The sequence below is a fragment of the Giraffa tippelskirchi genome, chromosome 7 (genome assembly GCF_054371585.1).
Source record: "Giraffa tippelskirchi isolate mGirTip1 chromosome 7, T2T-mGirTip1v1.2.pri, whole genome shotgun sequence".
NCBI classification, from domain to species: domain Eukaryota; kingdom Metazoa; phylum Chordata; class Mammalia; order Artiodactyla; family Giraffidae; genus Giraffa; species Giraffa tippelskirchi.
Genome location: NC_137281.1, coordinates 108,450,343 through 108,468,600, shown reverse-complemented (window position 1 = coordinate 108,468,600; position 18,258 = coordinate 108,450,343). Strand labels below are relative to the sequence as shown.

Sequence of the window (18,258 nt, the reverse complement as noted above, 5' to 3'; positions counted from 1 at the left end):
TCAAACTCTGTGCTTAATTATCACATTAAACGGGATGTTCTCCACTTATTATTGTAATCTGAACAACTAGAGATGTTTCCAATATTAAATCTATGATCTTCTCCAGTGCTATCTTCTATTATTGATTCCTTTCCATTGTCACTCCTGAAATTACTTTTCTTTCAATCAAATAAGTACTCACAAAACAGGAAAGAAAAGTCTTAAAATCAAGGTCAAGTATCCAATATTGTTAAAGTCTGGCATTATCTGAATAAAACACATGTGATATGCAAAACACTCCAAAATAAGACAAAGGTCACATACCTGAAGAACATTTCTGAGACGCTATATTTAAAAGCACCTCTGTCCACTTTGGGGAAGCCATTTTTGATTGAATTGCTTTTGAAGATACAACTCTGCGAAGAAAAACTAGAAAATCCCCCAGATGCAGTTCGGCTGCATGCTGTTTCCTAAGAGCAGCTAAAGAGTGAACAGACAGGTTTACATTATAACCAAAAGCAAACAGAAAACAGTTTTTTATCAAATAACTTACACTGAGAATGCAGTTAAATACCACTTAATTCACAACCTAGGCTGTCAATTAGCTGCCTAGGGCCTGGGTTCAATTCCTGGTCGGGGAACTAATATCCTACAAGCCACACTGCATGGACAAAAATAAATAAATGTTATCAACTGAAATGTATTCTTAAAAACCAAAACAAAACCCATGTCTGTGTGTGCATTAGACTAGTAAAAGAGCTGACAACTATGATCACATTTTCAAAAAGTCCATGATCCACTCACCACTTCCCCCATCCTTTGGCCCAATCAAATTAAGAATTACATCTCTAAAAAAGACTTAACTGTTTCTATATTCTACAAGAAACAAATTTCTAGGCCTGGGTATGGTTTGCCTGAACTCTACATATAAGAAATCTTTCCACCAATCTGCTCTAAATAACCATCCCAATTTTCCCACAAGCATCAATACCTCTCGTCACCCCTCTAGTAGTTTCCCTCTAGGGCTGATGCTAAAGCTGAAGCTCCAATACTTTGGCCATCCAATGTAAAGAATGATTCATTGGAAAAGACCCTGATGCTGGGAAAGACTGAGGGCAGGAGGAGAAGAGGGTGGCAGAGGATGAGATGGTTGGATAGTATCACCAACTCAATGGACATAAGTCTGAGCAAACTGGGAGATAGTAAAGAACAAGGAAGCCTGGCATGCTACAGTCCATGGAGTTGCAAATAGTTGGACATGACTTAGCAACTAATAACAACAACCCTGTGCATTTTGAAGCCAAAGAACTTTCTGCTCTTCTTCTAATACACCATGATCTCATATCATCCAACATCTTGGAGGTATGACCCACTCAGAGCCAGGGCAAAGAAGTTTACCAGTGGGGCAGAGTCCCAGAATGTGAGTCTGTAAGGTGCATTAAAACATGGAAAACTGTAACAATTTGAAAACAGGCATTTCTTTCAGGGAGATCCTGGCATATCAAATTAAGAAATACACAGATAAGTCACTTGTGATAGAGGGGAGACCAACTCCCGGCCAAAGGACAGGTCTGACTAGTCAGTAATCTATAATATCTTCATGGATATCTTAGTTAGCTGGAGGGCTTTTGTTTTGCTGATGGGTGTGAAGGTTTATGATAGAACTAACCTGTTAGGGACAATTAGAGAAAAAGCTAAGAATTGCTTTTCTACGTTCCCTTCTCACAGTACTCTAATCTTTACTTCTTCAGTCTTTGTTAATATGCAAACCTTTTTAATAGTATTAATTTGAAGAATATAAAATTATTAGCCTGCCCTGGGTACCTACATCTCACTCTAACCTTGTTCCTATGCATTTCTTCAAAATCCAGTTCAAAAGTTACCTCTTCCATGAAGTTTTCTCTCTTGGTAGAGACCCCTGGGAAAATCTCTTTTAGGAGGCCTCCATCCAACCCCACTCTCACTCCCAGCAAATATTTTATTACCCAGCAAGTATTTTTTTAAAAAGACATTCAATTAATTAAAGTAATTAAGACCTAGAGAACTTAACCATAAAGCTGGTTGATACAACTTGATAATATAGTTTGTTTCCAGTATCAGTACTGTGTTTGAAATGAAGAGTACACCTTACTTTTAGTTAAGTATTATAGAGAGTATGTGGAGTTATTAATACCTGGTCTACCTATCTGAATGCCTGGCCACTGTTAACTAGAATCAATCTCACTCCCAGCCATGCCCATCAACAGAAAAGGTACAACCTGAGGGGAATTGATGTGGACTCAGTGTGTTGTTACACCTGCTAAGATTCATCACAGTTTATTTTTTTATTGGATATGGAAGGATGCTGAGAAGTAACTCTTCTGTTTCTTCCATGCTGTCCATATGTGCAGTGCTCAACAGAGAGTGGTAAGAAACTATTACCTTAACAACCCTGTATACCCAGTTGGATCTCAGGAAAAAGAGAGGTGTCATTAAAAGCCTGTTTTTATGTTATCATGCCTTGTGAGTCTCCTCACACTCTGTATAAGCAATATGCTCTTTATAAAAAAGAAGTAACTTGTCACAGATTCAGCCTCTGAAACCAAAAGTTAGGCCTCAGTGAGACTCATACATCTCTCTAGATTCTGACCTAAGAGATTTAGCTATTTCTTCTGAGCTTATTGTATTACACTGTAATTATTTGTTTAAATGTCTGCCTTCCTCATTACCCTAGAAAGTCCTAGAGGGCAGAGATAATGTTTTGTCATTTTTGTATCCCCACCATGTTCCTTTATCCACCCACCTACCTATACAGTATTAATATTATTTAAATACTACCTTATTTATTTAAATATTATTCATTATACTATTCCAATATTAACATTCATCAAGCTCTTATGTGCCAGATACTGCTCTAAGTCCTTTACAAGTATTAAATTATTTAATCTTCATAATGGTCTTGAAAGATTGGGTCTATTACCTTTGTTTTACCTATCTATCTATCTGGTCCAGAAAGGATTTAACAGCTGCTACTGCTGCTGCTGCTAAGTCGCTTCAGTCGTGTCCGACTCTGTGCGACCCCATAGACGGTAGCCCACCAGGCTCCCCCGTCCCTGGGATTCTCCAGGCAAGAACACTGGAGTGGGTTGCCATTTCCTTCTCCAATGCATGAAAGTGAAAGTGAAGTCGCTCAGTCATGTCCGACCCTTAGCGACCCCATGGACTGCAGCCTACCAGGCTCCTCCGTCCTTGGGAGTTTCCCGGCAAGAGTACTGGAGTGGGTTGCCATTTCCTTCTCTGGATTTAACAGCTCCCAGAGCTTATTATGGTAATAAGACATTGGTAGTTACACAAAGTTTTTTCAACAAATGATCAGTTTTAGACTTTTATTCCTTAATTATATAACTGACATATGCAGTAGTTCTCTTGGTTAAGGGTTTACATTCTACTGAAATACAATGTTCACTATGTTTTTTGTGGGTTTTTTTTGGCTGTGCTGTGCAACTTGTGGGATCTTAGTTCCCTGACCAGGGCTTGCACCCACATTCTCAGCAGTAAAAGCCGAGTCCTAACCACTGAATCACGAGGGAATTCCCACAACGTTGATTAATAGTTTTTTAAAGCTATAAGCAGATGACCATATTACAGCAACCAAAATTTATTACAGCTAAGCATAATGAAGAATTTTTTTAGTGACTAGAGAAAAGAACAGCCTAGCAAGAAGTTCAGCTCCCCTAATTCTAACCCAATTCCAAAATATTAAAAACGTTGATCCTGGTGGAATCCTTAAACCAAGACTGCAACTCAAGAGATGAGCTGTCAGGATTAAATGCTACAAAAACATAATCTGGGGAAATCAGTCACTGAGAACCTCTAGGTTCTAGATACAATAGAGAGCCTAAATCTAGACTTTGGGTGGTATAGTTACTATATCAGGGTTAACTGACTGTAAAGAGAGGAAGTTCAATCAGAGATACATCTACATCATACATATTTGGAGAGAAATGGGGTTTCTAAATAAACAAATAAAAATCCTTTCATGCCTCACAACAGAAAGAAGTCTACATTCTAAAGATATTCACACAATGTGGACTCAATAAATGCTTATAAATAATGACAGAAAAAAACGTTTATGATACCTCTGAAATCTCTCTTCTCAGTTTCTCCACTGGAGTCAATTTTTTTTTCTTCTTCATCCTCTTCTCCTTCTCCAAAAGAGGCCATAAGCAATACACCAGCCTGGGACAACAAATTCTTCAACTGACTACAGAGCAGATCCAACAAAGACTGAACTACCTTGGGGCTCAGTTTATCAGCATAGGTCCTATGTAAAATAATGGGAAAAAAATAAATGGTAATTATACAGAAGAGCAAACATGCTTAAATACATAAAGAAGATTAGGGGTAAAAGGAAATTACTAAAATGTGAAAGACCAACCCCCACAAAGTTTTATCAAGAGGTCCACAATGCTCACCCTGTAGTGATGGCTAGAATCTGGAGCAACCTTGTACTAGCCACTTTTAAAGCTGTGCTAAGCTGGGAAACACCTGTTTTTGGCAATAACTGAAGAGGCTGTCCTAGCATGGTGTCTGTGCCACATAACTGTGACAATACATTTAGCAGACCAGTGGAAATCGCCAAAGAAACATCCACCGGCTGATAGTGAACACTCAGGGCAAAAACTGTAACCAAAAGGAGACGCTGCTGGGCTTCTAGAAAAAAAGAGAGAAAGACAATTGAGAATCTTCTTTGAAGTTAACAAAGCATTTACTAAAATAAGTCATATTCCAAAACATAAATGGTACTATGGAACACTATTACACTTTCAAGTATTTATTCTTTACAGGTAAGCTGACCTACTAATGCTATTAAACACAGAACATTAGCTACCTACTATAACCCCAGGCAAAATTGCAATTTGCATCTTACATTTGCATGTGCAGTTACTCACCAATGTGGTGCTTGTTGGCTTGCAGGGCTCTCTCCAGGGTAGCAGACAATTGTTGATAAATTTTATGCACAGCCACCTGGATTTCAATCTGAATATTTCTCTTAGCTGCTCTGATCCCATCCTAAATTACACATAAAGATTTACCTTTTCTATTAACAACAATAACACTTCATACTTTTGAAAGAAAAAAACCATATGGTTATCTCAATAGATGCAGAAAAAGCCTTTGACAAAATTCAGCATCCATTTATGATTAAAACCCTCCAGAAAGCAGGAATAGAAGGAACATATCTCAACATAATAAAAGCTATATATGACAAACCCACAGCAAACATTATCCTCAATGGTGAAAAATTGAAAGCATTTCCCCTAAAGTCAGGAACAAGGCAAGGATGCCCACTTTCACCACTACTATTCAACATAGTTTTGGAAGTTTTGGCCACAGCAATCAGAGCTGAAAAAGAAATAAAAGGAATCCAGATAGGAAAAGAAGAAGTAAAACTCTCACTGTTTGCAGATGACATGATCCTCTACATAGAAAACCCTAAAGACTCTACTAGAAAATTACTAGAGTTGATCAATGAATATAGTAAAGTTGCAGGATATAAAATTAACACACAGAAATCCCTTGCATTCCTATACTCCAATAATGAGAAAACAGAAAGAGAAATTAAGGAAACAATACCATTCACCATTGCATCAAAAAGAATAAAATACTTAGGAATATATCTACCTAAAGAAACAAAAGACTTATATATAGAAAACTATAAAACACTGATGAAAGAAATCAAAGAGGACACAAACAGATGGAGAAATATACCGTGTTCATGGATTGGAAGAATTAATATAGTGAAAATGAGTATTCTACCCAAAGCAATCTACAGATTCAATGCAATCCCTATCAAGCTACCAATGGTATTTTTCACAGAACTAGAACAAATCATCTCACAATTTGTATGGAAATATAAGAAACCTCGAATAGCCAAAGCAATCTTGAGGAAGAAGAATGGAACTGGAGGAATCAACCTACCTGACTTCAGGCTCTACTACAAAGCCACAGTCATCAAGACAGTATGGTACTGGCACAAAGATAGAAATATAGATCAATGGAACAAAATAGAAAGCCCAGAGATAAACCCACGCACATATGGACACCTTATCTTCGACAAAGGAGGCAAGAATATACAATGGAGAAAAGACAATCTCTTTAACAAGTGGTGCTGGGAAAACTGGTCAACCACTTGTAAAAGAATGAAACTAGAACACTTCCTAACACCGTACACAAAAATAAACTCAAAATGGATTAAAGATCTAAACGTAAGACCAGAAACAATAAAACTCCTAGAGGAAAACATAGGCAAAACACTCTCCGACATAAATCACAGCAGGATCCTCCATGACCCACCTCCCAGAATATTGGAAATAAAAGCAAAAATAAACAAATGGGACCTAATTAAAATTAAAAGCTTTTGCACAACAAAGGAAACTATAAACAAGGTGAAAAGACAGCCTTCAGAATGGGAGAAAATAATAGCAAATGAAGCAACAGACAAACAATTAATCTCAAAAATATACAAGCAACTTCTGCAGCTGAATTCCCGAAAAATAAACGACCCAATGAAAAAATGGGCCAAAGAACTAAACAGACATTTCTCCAAAGAAGACATACAGATGGCTAACAAACACATGAAAAGATGCTCAACATCACTCATTATTAGAGAAATGCAAATCAAAACCACAATGAGGTATCATTTCACACCAGTCAGAATGGCTGCTATCCAAAAGTCTACAAGCAATAAATGCTGGAGAGGGTGTGGAGAAAAGGGAACCCTCTTACACTGTTGGTGGGAATGCAAACTAGTACAGCCACTATGGAGAAGAGTGTGGAGATTCCTTAAAAAACTGGGAATAGAACTGCCATATGACCCAGCAATCCCACTGCTGGGCATATACACCGAGGAAACCAGAATTGAAAGAGACGCGTGTACCCCAATGTTCATCGCAGCACTGTTTACAATAGCCAGGACATGGAAGCAACCTAGATGTCCATCAGCAGATGAATGGATAAGGAAGCTGTGGTACATATACACAATGGAATATTACTCAGCCATTAAAAAAAATACATTTGAACCGGTTCTACTGAGATGGATGAAACTGGAGCCCATTATACAGAGTGAAGTAAGCCAGAAAGAAAAACAACAATACAGTATACTAATGCATATATATGGAATCTGAAAGATGGTAACGATAACCCTATATGCGAGACAGAATAAGAGACACAGATGCATGGAACAATTTTATGGACTCTGAGGGAGAAGGTGAGGGTGGGACGTTCTGGGAGAATGGCATTGAGACATGTGTATTGTCATATGTGAAACAGAGCACCATTCCATGTTCGATGCATGTGACAAGGGCTCAGGGCCGGGGCAATGGGATGATCCAGAAGGATGAGAGGGGGAGGGAGGTGGGTGGGGGGTTCGGGAAGGGGAACACATGTAAACCCATGGCTGATTCTTGTCAATGTATGGCAAAAACTATTACAATATTGTAAAGTAATTAGCCCCCAACTAAAATAAATAAATTTATAAAAAAAAAAAAAAAAAAGAAAGTAATAGCATTTTATCCCTAGTCTATACTAGAGCCCTATGGTGGTTTTTAACCATTTCATATATTTCAGTATATAAAAGTTAAAACTTATTTTTCAATGCTTGAAAATTCTTGATTCTATATAATCTTTCTCCTTTCCCACAAAGCATTTTTCCTCTCTAAACATGGAAGACATGAAGAAAACACTTAAAAAAACAGTTCAAACAACCAGAGAAACTAAGTAAATTTGATCAAGCCTAAAACGTAAATTTTTGAAACCCATCCTCCCATATACCAACCCTGTCCCAACTTAAATCTACCTCTATGCAATTTGGCTAATGGGTAATAAAACTGAGCCGGCAAAGAATCTAAAAGTACAACAGTACCATAGCTTACCTATTGGTTTATCTAATTGTAGCTACACTATTATTTATTACTCAAGAAATGAAACCAATGATATCATTAAGTCATTTAGGTCTTGATATTTTTAAACCTCAATTCTAAACACCAAAAAGTTTAGCATTATTAAACTGGTGTTGTAAATACAGCTAAAATCTGAATATACTGCAAGGTGTCATCCTCACAGGACAGCTCTGTCACCTACCTGATAGTGATGCAATCGGCCACTCTCTCCTTTGGCTCCTGCATGTCCAACAGTGCCTAAACCGAAACACCCTGCTAGAAACTGCAGCCTCACAGATGTGAGCAGAGTGGACGACTGGAAACCTGAGCTCGATCTGCTTCCTGTCAGAGAGATGCTACCTTTTTCTTCCATTCCAGACAACAGAACAAGTATCTGATGAAGTGCCTCTAAACGGAGCTTGCGAAAAGGTAAAATAAACATATTTTAGAATTCTTCACTGAACTGAGACATAAATAACTCTCTACATCATAGACAATATATTTCTTAGTGTACAGAAAATTTTGATATTTCCTAGGAATCTGTTCTATTGACATAAATAATTATTTTACTATTATGACTTTGAAAATTAAAATATCTCTAAGGTCTCTGCAGCATACTTCAGCATAAAAGAAGTTACACAGTACAGTGGAAAAAGTAGTAAATCCAGATGCAGGAGACCTAGTTTAAAGGCCAGAGTAGTCCAATTACTATGCAGTCTTGGGAAACTCACCTAATTTCCTGAGTCTCAGTTTCTTCATGTATAAAGTGAGGCTAATAGTACTTTAATCTACTCACAGAACTACTGTGATGCTCATGAGGAGATACATGTGAAGGTTTCAAAAGGGTCAGGTAGTAAGGAAACTGCTTCCTTTTCTTATAATAATGTTATATAGAATGAATACTCTTTAGTTCAAGAATTAGAAGAAGTAGTCCCAAAAGGTCTCAATGTGGTTCTCTTGAACTTTGGGCTCTATCTTCCTTAGGAGGACAAACATCCACCACAGCAGTCAACTGGCCTATTCCTCTTTTTTTTTTTTTAATAAACTTTTTATTTAGAAATAATTTTGTATCTACAGAAGAGTTCCTGTATACTTTCCCCAAGTTTCTCCTACTGTTAACATCTTACATAATTATGGTACACTTATCAAAAACAAATTAACATTGGTACAACTCTATCAACCAAACCACAGAATTTATTTGGATTTCACTAGTTTCCCCATAATGCCCCTTTTATGTTTCAAGATCCAATTCAGGATATTACACTGCATTTAGTGTCTTGTCTCCTTTAGTCTGTGACAGTTTCTGTCTTTGTTTTCCATGACCCTGACGCTTACAAAGGGCTGTTCCTGTATTTCACAGTATGTTCCTCATTTTGAGTTTTCCTGATGTTTTCTCATGTTTGGGGGAAGAATATTACAAAGTCTCCCTCTCATCATATTATTATCACCATGCATGATATTAGCATAACCTATTAATTATGGTGATATTAATCTTGATCACTTGGTTAAGATGATGTCTGCCAGGTTTCTGCGAAGTAAAATTACTATTTTATCCCCCCATTTTCACACTCTGTTAGCTCTAAGTCACTAAGTCCAGCTTACTCTTAAGAGGAGGAAAATTAAGTTCAACCTCCTGGAACGAAGAGTATCAAAGAATTTGAGGACATGTTAAAATCACAATCATTAATAAATATATTGAGGGAGATACTTAAGAGGCTTTGTTCACTAACTTTAGCATTCATCATTATTACCATGATGTTCTAATCTAGCCCTTTTTTTTTTTTTTAAACTTAATCTAGCCCTTTTTAAACAGAGACAAATGTGTCAAAAATGGAGACTCTAACAGCAGATCTGTATGGTCACCCACCAATCTTATTATAGTTTCTAGGAGACAAGGAAACACTTAGTGACTAGAGTATCTTGTTCTAAAAGACAGCAATTAAAAATAAACTATTGTTCACTGAAAAGAAAATATCAAGTTGCTCCAGTTAAGACAGCAACATCAAAATGCTCAGGTGAAGGAAAGAGGGAGGCAAGGAGTAGAAGAAAAGGAAAAATTTTTCCTATTAATTGTACATTCAGTGGTTCATAGTCCCTCACAAGGAGTAAATACCAAAAACTTACTTCTGCCCTTAACTGTTGCTGCTCCATTGCAATGATGGAGGCCTGGGGACTTGTAGACATACTTTCCTCTGGCTCTTTAAAACCTGGGGCATTCCCCACATCTCCACTCACAAAGCTTAGAACATTTTCAATCAAAGTGTGAACTCCCAAAGACTTGGTAAGATCAAAATCAGACTCAAAGGAGTAAGAGGAGTTGCACAACCAGTCTCTGTTATGTTTCAGGCGAGTCCACGAGTCACTCAGGGATTCCAATTGACTGTGCATAGGACCTACATACAAACAGAACAAACATGCATCAGGGATGATCAAGTAGAACATACATTCTGAAACTAGATGAGAGCTGAGTGCTGCTACCATACCAACTGGTGAGGAATGGATACTTATGTTTGAATACATGCATGCATTAAGTGAATCTGAGCAAAATGCTTTGCTAAAAAACAACAAACAAACAAAAACTAGAGCAATGTAAGAAAAGAAAGGGAAAGCCCTGTTTAATGTACCAGTGTCTCTGTAAGCGCTTTAGCAACACGCTGCCACAAGAAAAAGAAAGGCAGAAGCTGTTCTCAAAATGCTTAGCTTAAAAGGCTCTGCAGTAAAACCAGACCATCATTTATGACCACAACAGAACTAGGCACTTAAGACACTGCTGGTAAGATCAACTAGCAATAGAACTTCATCTGATTTAACATTATCATTGAAAAGAGTGAATTAAGATTGTGCAAAGTGTCTACATATCTGCAATGAAATATTACCAAAAAAATGAATATAGAAGGGCAAGTAAACTTACACAAAAAGGAGACATAAACATCACCCTTTGGGTTTCATTAACGTAAGAAACATTTTCACTGTGTTATATGCATATTTATTGCAGGCTGTGAAACTCCTTTATAGAAGCAAAGTTTCACAGATAAGAATATGTAAGATTTACTATAAAATTATATCTACATAAAATTACCAAATGGTGTAACAATAGTGGCTAATATCATTAGTTTTGCCAAAGGGCATTTTATAGCTTAAAATCTTTACATTAGACAGCAAAACTGTTAGTAAGTGTGATCACAACATTGTCCAAGTCATGTGCCAGCAGGGGCTTTAAATAAATATATCAATGTCTAATTCTTACAAGCTTTGTCTTTTTTGGTTTAACTGATCTCAGGTACATGAGTTAGCTTAATCATACTCTGGCTATTGATACACTCTCATCATTGGTCCATGCATGGCCTGCTTTTGTATTTATATTTATAATACATGTGAACACAAGAAATAGGAAACTTGGCAGAGTACTATCTGTTCCTCCCCACAACCCATCTCTCTCCTGTGTCCTCCCACCTAACGCTTTCATTATTGCTGTCAAATATTGTTTTATATGTATTCCCAAGACAAATAATGTTTAGTGTTAGTTGCTTGTGACGTTATAAAAAAGCACCACTTTATGTAATCTTTTTGTATATTATGTTTTCAGTATAAAATTGCTTATACTCATTCACATTATTCCATGTAGCCACAGTTCATTTCTTTGAGTGCTGTGGAATATCTTACTGTGTGAACCCACCAAATTTTTCTATTAGGAATGAGGTACCTAATAAAATATGTATTAAAAAAATTACATTTGTTACATACTAGATTGAAAAGATTTGGGAAGAGGACTACTAATGCCCGCAGAGAAAATGAACTAACACAATATTGACTGTATAACTTATTTCTGAATTATTACACTGATGTCAGGAAAACCTTAGGACTTCAAAATGAGACACAGGAATTCACAATAGGCAGTTAATATTATAAACCAGCTATGAAATAATTTATATGAGTTCTACTAAAATAATTTAGAATGACAAAGGATATATGGTTTATCTGTCTTCCATATTTTAGCAAGAATTCTTAAGATTAAAAAATGTTAGATTTTCAGTTCTATTGAAATAGAAATAACCAATCTGAAAATTTCCCCTAACTGTATAGCTGATTATTTTCACAAGTAGAACAGAAAAGAGTAAAAATCCAAAGAAAAATGTCATGGATGCATAGTGTATTTAATTAAAAATGATATTTAAAAAATAAAGCAGGGGAATGTGGAATGTGGAAAAAAAGAAAGACTCACTTTTCATTTCCTTAAGCATTCCAAAATCAAAATCTGGAGTTAACCTTAACTTACAAATAATATTTTTTGGCTCTTAGCATTGAGCTCAATAAAAAAATTTCAGAATAAAAAGTTCTTCAACCTTATAATACTTATAATTGCTTTTCAAAATGAAAATAAATTGTGCAAAGAGTTAATGTTAGAACCACACATGTAAAAGCGACCTTAAAGATTATCTAGTCCAGCTTCCTCACTTGAGGAAACAGAGGCTCAAAGAAAATGATGTTCTAAATTAATAAAACTAATTCCTTAAGTTTATGGGAGGTGATCTTACAAATACTTGTTGTTAATCAACTCAAAAAACATTGATCCATGGGAATTCCACTGTCTGCCTACACGAAGGTTCAATTGTGAAGAATCTGTAAGAAGTGAATTACCTTAATATATTCTAAAATATCCTATGGAATAGGTAGCCAATCCCCAAATTAAGTCCTCTCTGCAATTTAAAGCAGGGGTCAGCAAGCTTTATCTAACGGAGTCAGTTAGTAAATATTTTAGATTTTGTGGATTATTCACGGTTCATGCAACTACTCAACTCTTCTGTTGTAATGTGAAAGGAGCCATAGATAATACATGAGTGTGGCTGTGTTCCAACAAAACTTTAAAACAAAGACAGCAATCCACATTTAGCCCACTATTCATAGTTTTCTGACCCCTAATTTAAAACATGCAATTTATTAAGTGTATAGACCAAACAAAACTTTGTGTGAACAAAAGAAAGAACAAGAAAGATGCTACCTGAAAGCATTAGGATAAATAAATTTTTATAACCAAAATGTTTAGGCTAATATCAAAAATACTTTGAAACACAAAATCACATAGTATGGAAATGAGAGATAAAAAACTATAATTGTTAAAAAAAAATTACAATAACATAACTAATTTGTTCTGTACTGTTTTGTCTGAATATAGGAAATACTGTGTCTGAAAAGCATATCAAAAGCCTCTATAGAGTAACTGTGACTGACCCAATTCCTACTTAATATTAATTCAGAGTCTCCTACTATAAAAAGAAACTATGAAATCCAACAAGAAATTTGAGATTGTTTACTTGTCCTTATAACTTTGGTTCTTATGTGGAATTTTCAAAATGAACATGGCAGAGCTGCAATACATACTTTATAAACCATAAAATATGTAGGCAAGCTAGAAGGGGAAAAAAATTAAACATGCCATCATGTACTTGCTTGAAGCTCTTCTTTTTTCTGGGGCTCAACTGGCCAAAAAGGAGTAAATACACTACCACAACAAGAATCAGAAGACAAAAGGAGAAATTTCATACAGGAGACAACATTCACATTTGTTCTTCTTTATACAATCTAATTTGAAATGCATAGATAAAACAGCATTCACTCATACAAGTCATATCATGAAACACACATGTTGATAAATGCTCCTGATATTATTTAGCAATAAAACGCCAACACTATATTTAAAGACCTAGGGCAGGGTGGTGAAATCAAACCATGATGCTCCTTCTTAAATTTTTGCTTTGGTATCGCCACCATTTTTCACTGATTATATCAGCTTCAGCTTAAATACAAAAACTAAAGTATCTGCAAAAAGGCATTGTCGTTCAGTAAAGAAGGCGCTCAGTTCTGCACAACTACAGCGAATCTTTTATGTATTTTTCAAAGTACCCAAATACTAACAAGTTTAACAGGTTTTGTCAAGAATTTTGACAAGCTATTATGAGAATCAAATGGGTTAATATGTTTGAAGTGATTAGCACAATAGCATATAGCAAACAGTTTTTATGTGTTTAACGAATACAAATTTGATATTACTTCTGAGGTGCTAAGCAGAAATACAGATCACCTGTCTCTTTTTAAAGTAATTTGTGATATTTATTTGGTTTAGAATTTAGCTCTGATGAGCAAGTTAGCTGAGCTCAATTTATTTGCTTACTTTACTCCCTCCTACCATATTCACTTTCTTGGACCAAGACCTTGTACCAATTGTGAAACATTACTGGAATGAGGGGAAAAGAAGCAATCATGGTTCAATAGCATGAATTCCAGTACCCCCAATGCCAAATACTGAAATTATAGGCACTAGGCCCTCTCAAGGAGTAGTCTTTGGAGGTATATTAAGAGCAGCTGAAATGTGTATACAACCATTAATTGTCATTAATCTACCATTTAGTTTCAATAACAGATACAATAAATATTGCTATCTCTAATTTCTCTTACTAAACTTTCAATAATTCAGGACTACTAGACTAAAAAATGAAAAAGAAAAGTGAGAGAAAAAAGTTTACATTTTCTTCTCAAAATACTGGAAAGGGATAAATAAGCACATAGAAGAATTCTCACTTGGCTGGACATCTGCTTGTCCTTCATAGCTCAAGTCAGAATCAGAACACCTGAACTGCTCCAAAAAGTTTTCAGAGTTGGTAGGTTCATCTGCCCAATTGAAGATAGGCATGTTATAGCTTATGACATCTGGTCCATTTTGACAATAAATAAGGAAAAAACAGGGTGGTTTATTTTACCATCATTTACGAGCAAAACAAAATCCCACTGTGGTCAGAGGGTAGTCTCTAAATAAACATGATTTTAAAAAATTCTTTTCAAAATATAACGTTCCAAGTGTATTTTCAATGTTAATTTCTTTTAAAGAAAGAAATTCATTATAATTAAATAAATGAAACTATTAAGTATACATTTTCATTGTTTAATCCACAAACACCAGGATTCATGAGATTGAAAATTATTTTTGCTGCTCTTCCTAGAACAGTAATTCTTCTATTTTCTAGTCACCTACTCCTAGGAACAAAGCTATCAGCAAAATTTTTGCCTGAGAACATTAAGATGTAATGATTACTAGAATAAATTGGTACCACATTAAGTGATATCATCATAATTAACATAATAACAAGTTTGCCTCCCTATTATAACCTCCTAAATGGGTAATTTAAACAAAATTTTCCCATGAGGTCCTATTTATTTGCCTGTTTCCAATAAAATAAAGTTTCAAGAAGTTGACAGGTCTTGGTACTATCTTGAAATTTTGGAAAAGTTGGTTTACCCATAAACTGAACTTGGATAATTAATTCATTTGTATCTACTTAGCTCTAAAACCACATGAAATCTACTTACAGGGCAACTGATTAAAATTATGAACAGGGAGCAAATCTAGGATAGTTAAAGTGTCATATTAATTTCTAAGTAATTTACACTTGAATTCTGTTATTCTTAATTCAAAGCTAAAAATGCCACTTTTTGTTTTATTCCAAAGATTACTCTGCTACATGCTGACATAGTTATAAAAAACTAAATCTCAAATTTATATTTTCATAAGTATAATAAAGATCTGAGAGAAAAGTAATTTTAGCCAATGGAATAACACTTATGAGTGCATCAGTATAGTAGGAAGCTCTTAATATGACAGGTTGGATCCCTTATGCTACTCAATGAGTTTGAAGCCATCCTTTCATTAATATAACATAGAAATTAAAGCAACAACTTTCACCTGAGCTCACCAAAATTAGGACAGTAAAAATGTTCCAAAAATTTAATTCCTAACTCAAGTGGTTAAAGAAAACGATACTTCTGGCTAATTATGGCACATGAATTGCCAATTTTCAAAGAATTAGAAAACAATAAAATACACATTGCCTATGACATTAAACAACACTAATTTCTTTGATATCACATATACTCTATAATATTTTTGGAACCCAACAGCTTTGATATGTTATAGTACTAAAAGACTTTTCAATAAAGAAAGTACCAGCTCTAGTCCTCATAACTCCTAATAGTTCAAAAAAATCATTCTTAGTATTCTAAGTATAAATACCAACATTTCTTCTAAGTTACAAATACAAAAATGAAAAAACTGTGTGTGCATTGCTTCCTCTAATATCTCAGTTTTCCCTTCTCACTTTTTTTACCTGTAGGTAAACCTAATATCCTGCCAAGGAAGCTATCAAGAGAAGGGTTCAATTCTGAAACATACAAGATTTAATATCATGAGGAAAAAAGTTTTCTCACCAGCTCTTAGGAAATTACCACTAGCAGCAACTTCTAACACTTCACATTTTCACAACCACAGAATAAATGGGTTTAATAAAAAATGAAAATTAATAAAGAATAATACTTGGTGAGTTTTTAGTTACCTTGGATTTGTATTATCTAAAACTGCTGTTCTTTCCATCTATTGGTACATAATAAACAAGAGTTAACTATATTGTTCATTAAGATACAGCTTTTAACAAATAAATTTAACTCTTGATAACACTCTAAAATTGCTCCTCATGGGAAAATTTCATTTTTAGAAATCACCTGTTTATTTCTTACATGTTTTATCTTGAGAGGTAAAGAGGAAAAAAATTAGAAATTCTCAGTTTAAAAGTGTATATATGTGTATGAAAGGTAAATGAGGTAAAGAGCTCTCCCTGTAATACCATCTGAACTACAGCAACTATACCAGTGAGCTAAAGTATAGAAAATTACGTCCATAACTCCTCCACAATGTAAAGTACCACTTCCAGAATCCACAAAATTTTTAAAAAGTCAAAACACAACAAACGAGAAACAGAACCGATTTTTAACTTCTATACATTCCCAGACTTTTTTTAAGAGTATTATTTTCAAGAAAATGATCTCCCTCTTAACTTTTCTGACAAAATGTTTCTAATTTTTTTTTACAATAATGCTTCAATGACATTCATATCTAAATATATCAGATATAAAAAGAGCTACTTAATTTAATCAGATATTTAATATTTAATCCTCACCTCTCTTTCTATGAGATGATGCCAAATCCAAATCAACATTTCGTCTTCCACTCTGTTAAGTCAAAAATAAATAATAAAATTTAATTGTGAAAATAATTTCAAGATTAAGATTTAAGAGAATACTAGAATAAAAAATATTCTATATAATTATAGCAATGTGCTACTTATTCACCAGTCAAGTTAGGCTAAGAAAAAAAGTCTCTAAAAACCCAATGAAAACAGCTCTAAGAAAGCTCAGGCACATGACTCTGAGAAACTAATACACAAAGTCAATGTGTATATTAATTAACAGTGTAAAGTAGCAGAACTTTTTCTTTGTTGTCACCATTTCCTCTTCAAAATTGTTGTCTTTTATCTTTCAAACACAGTATGATCTCTTATTAATACCCTCAAGATGCCTAAAGCCCCTGTAGCAAAGTCTCATTTTCCAAAAGTACTACTTGTTCTACCTTCACTTCGGAGAAGGCAATGGCATCCCACTCCAGTACTCTTGCCTGGAAAATCCCATGGACGGAGGAGCCTGGTAGGCTGCAGTCCATGGGGTCACGAAGAGTCGGACACGACTGAGCGACTTCACTTTCACTTTTCACTTTTCACTTTCGCGCACTGGAGAAGGAAATGGCAACCCACTCCAGTGTTCTTGCCTGGAGAATCCCAGGGACGGGGGAGCCTGGTGGGCTGCCGTCTATGGGGTCGCACAGAGTCGGACATGACTGAAGCGATTTAGCAGCAGCAGTAGCAGCTACCTTCACTTTCTATTGGTTCTAAAACTATTAGCCTTGGCTAGGTGTACAGAAGAAGAGAATCTTATAAATCCACACTAACAGAAGACTAAGACAGTCCTAAGCCTTCTAGTTGTATTTTAAAAGGTTTTTAAAAATCTGTTAAAATAAAGAAATCTCAAATTGGTGAAACTGCAGTCATCTTAATAAAACAGTGCAGGCTTTTAGGAAGAACAGAAGTATATTTCTGTGTGTGTGTGTGGTGGGGAGGCACTGGTGCAACTATCTACTCTCTCTTATGTAAAGACAACCATATACTGGTTGTCTATACAAACTCATAACTTAGATTAATGCACAGATATGACATTAGGATCTCAGTAATTTCAACTGCACTCTATCACACAATAAAAAAGTTGGTGGCAAAGAAGAAAGCCTGCAGAAGTGACAAAACAGATCTATTTAGGAAATGTTATTTGGAAAATCTTTTCCTGGTAACCCACATTGTGGATAAATACATTTTGTTTTACATATACACACACACCAGAAATAAGCATGCTCCTAGGCCATTTGGTGCTGGAGAAAACACCAAAGAGTTGTCATGATTTCCTGAAGGTATTACCATGTCATGCAATGTAA

The 18,258-nt window shown here is 35.3% G+C and overlaps 1 protein-coding gene across 20 annotated transcripts in view; it reads right to left on the bottom strand.

Moving 5' to 3' along the window:
- HERC1 (HECT and RLD domain containing E3 ubiquitin protein ligase family member 1) overlaps window positions 1-18,258 on the bottom strand; it is a 208,431-nt gene that overhangs the window by 81,789 nt on the left and 108,384 nt on the right. For all 20 annotated transcript variants that reach the window (XM_081507446.1, XM_081507454.1, XM_081507461.1 and 17 more), the window contains 7 exons: window positions 16,901-16,952; window positions 10,023-10,291; window positions 8,101-8,316; window positions 4,911-5,031; window positions 4,434-4,671; window positions 4,098-4,282; window positions 304-459 (listed from right to left, as the gene is read on the bottom strand). In XM_081507446.1, the coding sequence (XP_081363572.1) occupies window positions 304-459; window positions 4,098-4,282; window positions 4,434-4,671; window positions 4,911-5,031; window positions 8,101-8,316; window positions 10,023-10,291; window positions 16,901-16,952 (1,237 nt within the window). The remainder of the gene's footprint in view (window positions 1-303; window positions 460-4,097; window positions 4,283-4,433; window positions 4,672-4,910; window positions 5,032-8,100; window positions 8,317-10,022; window positions 10,292-16,900; window positions 16,953-18,258) is intronic.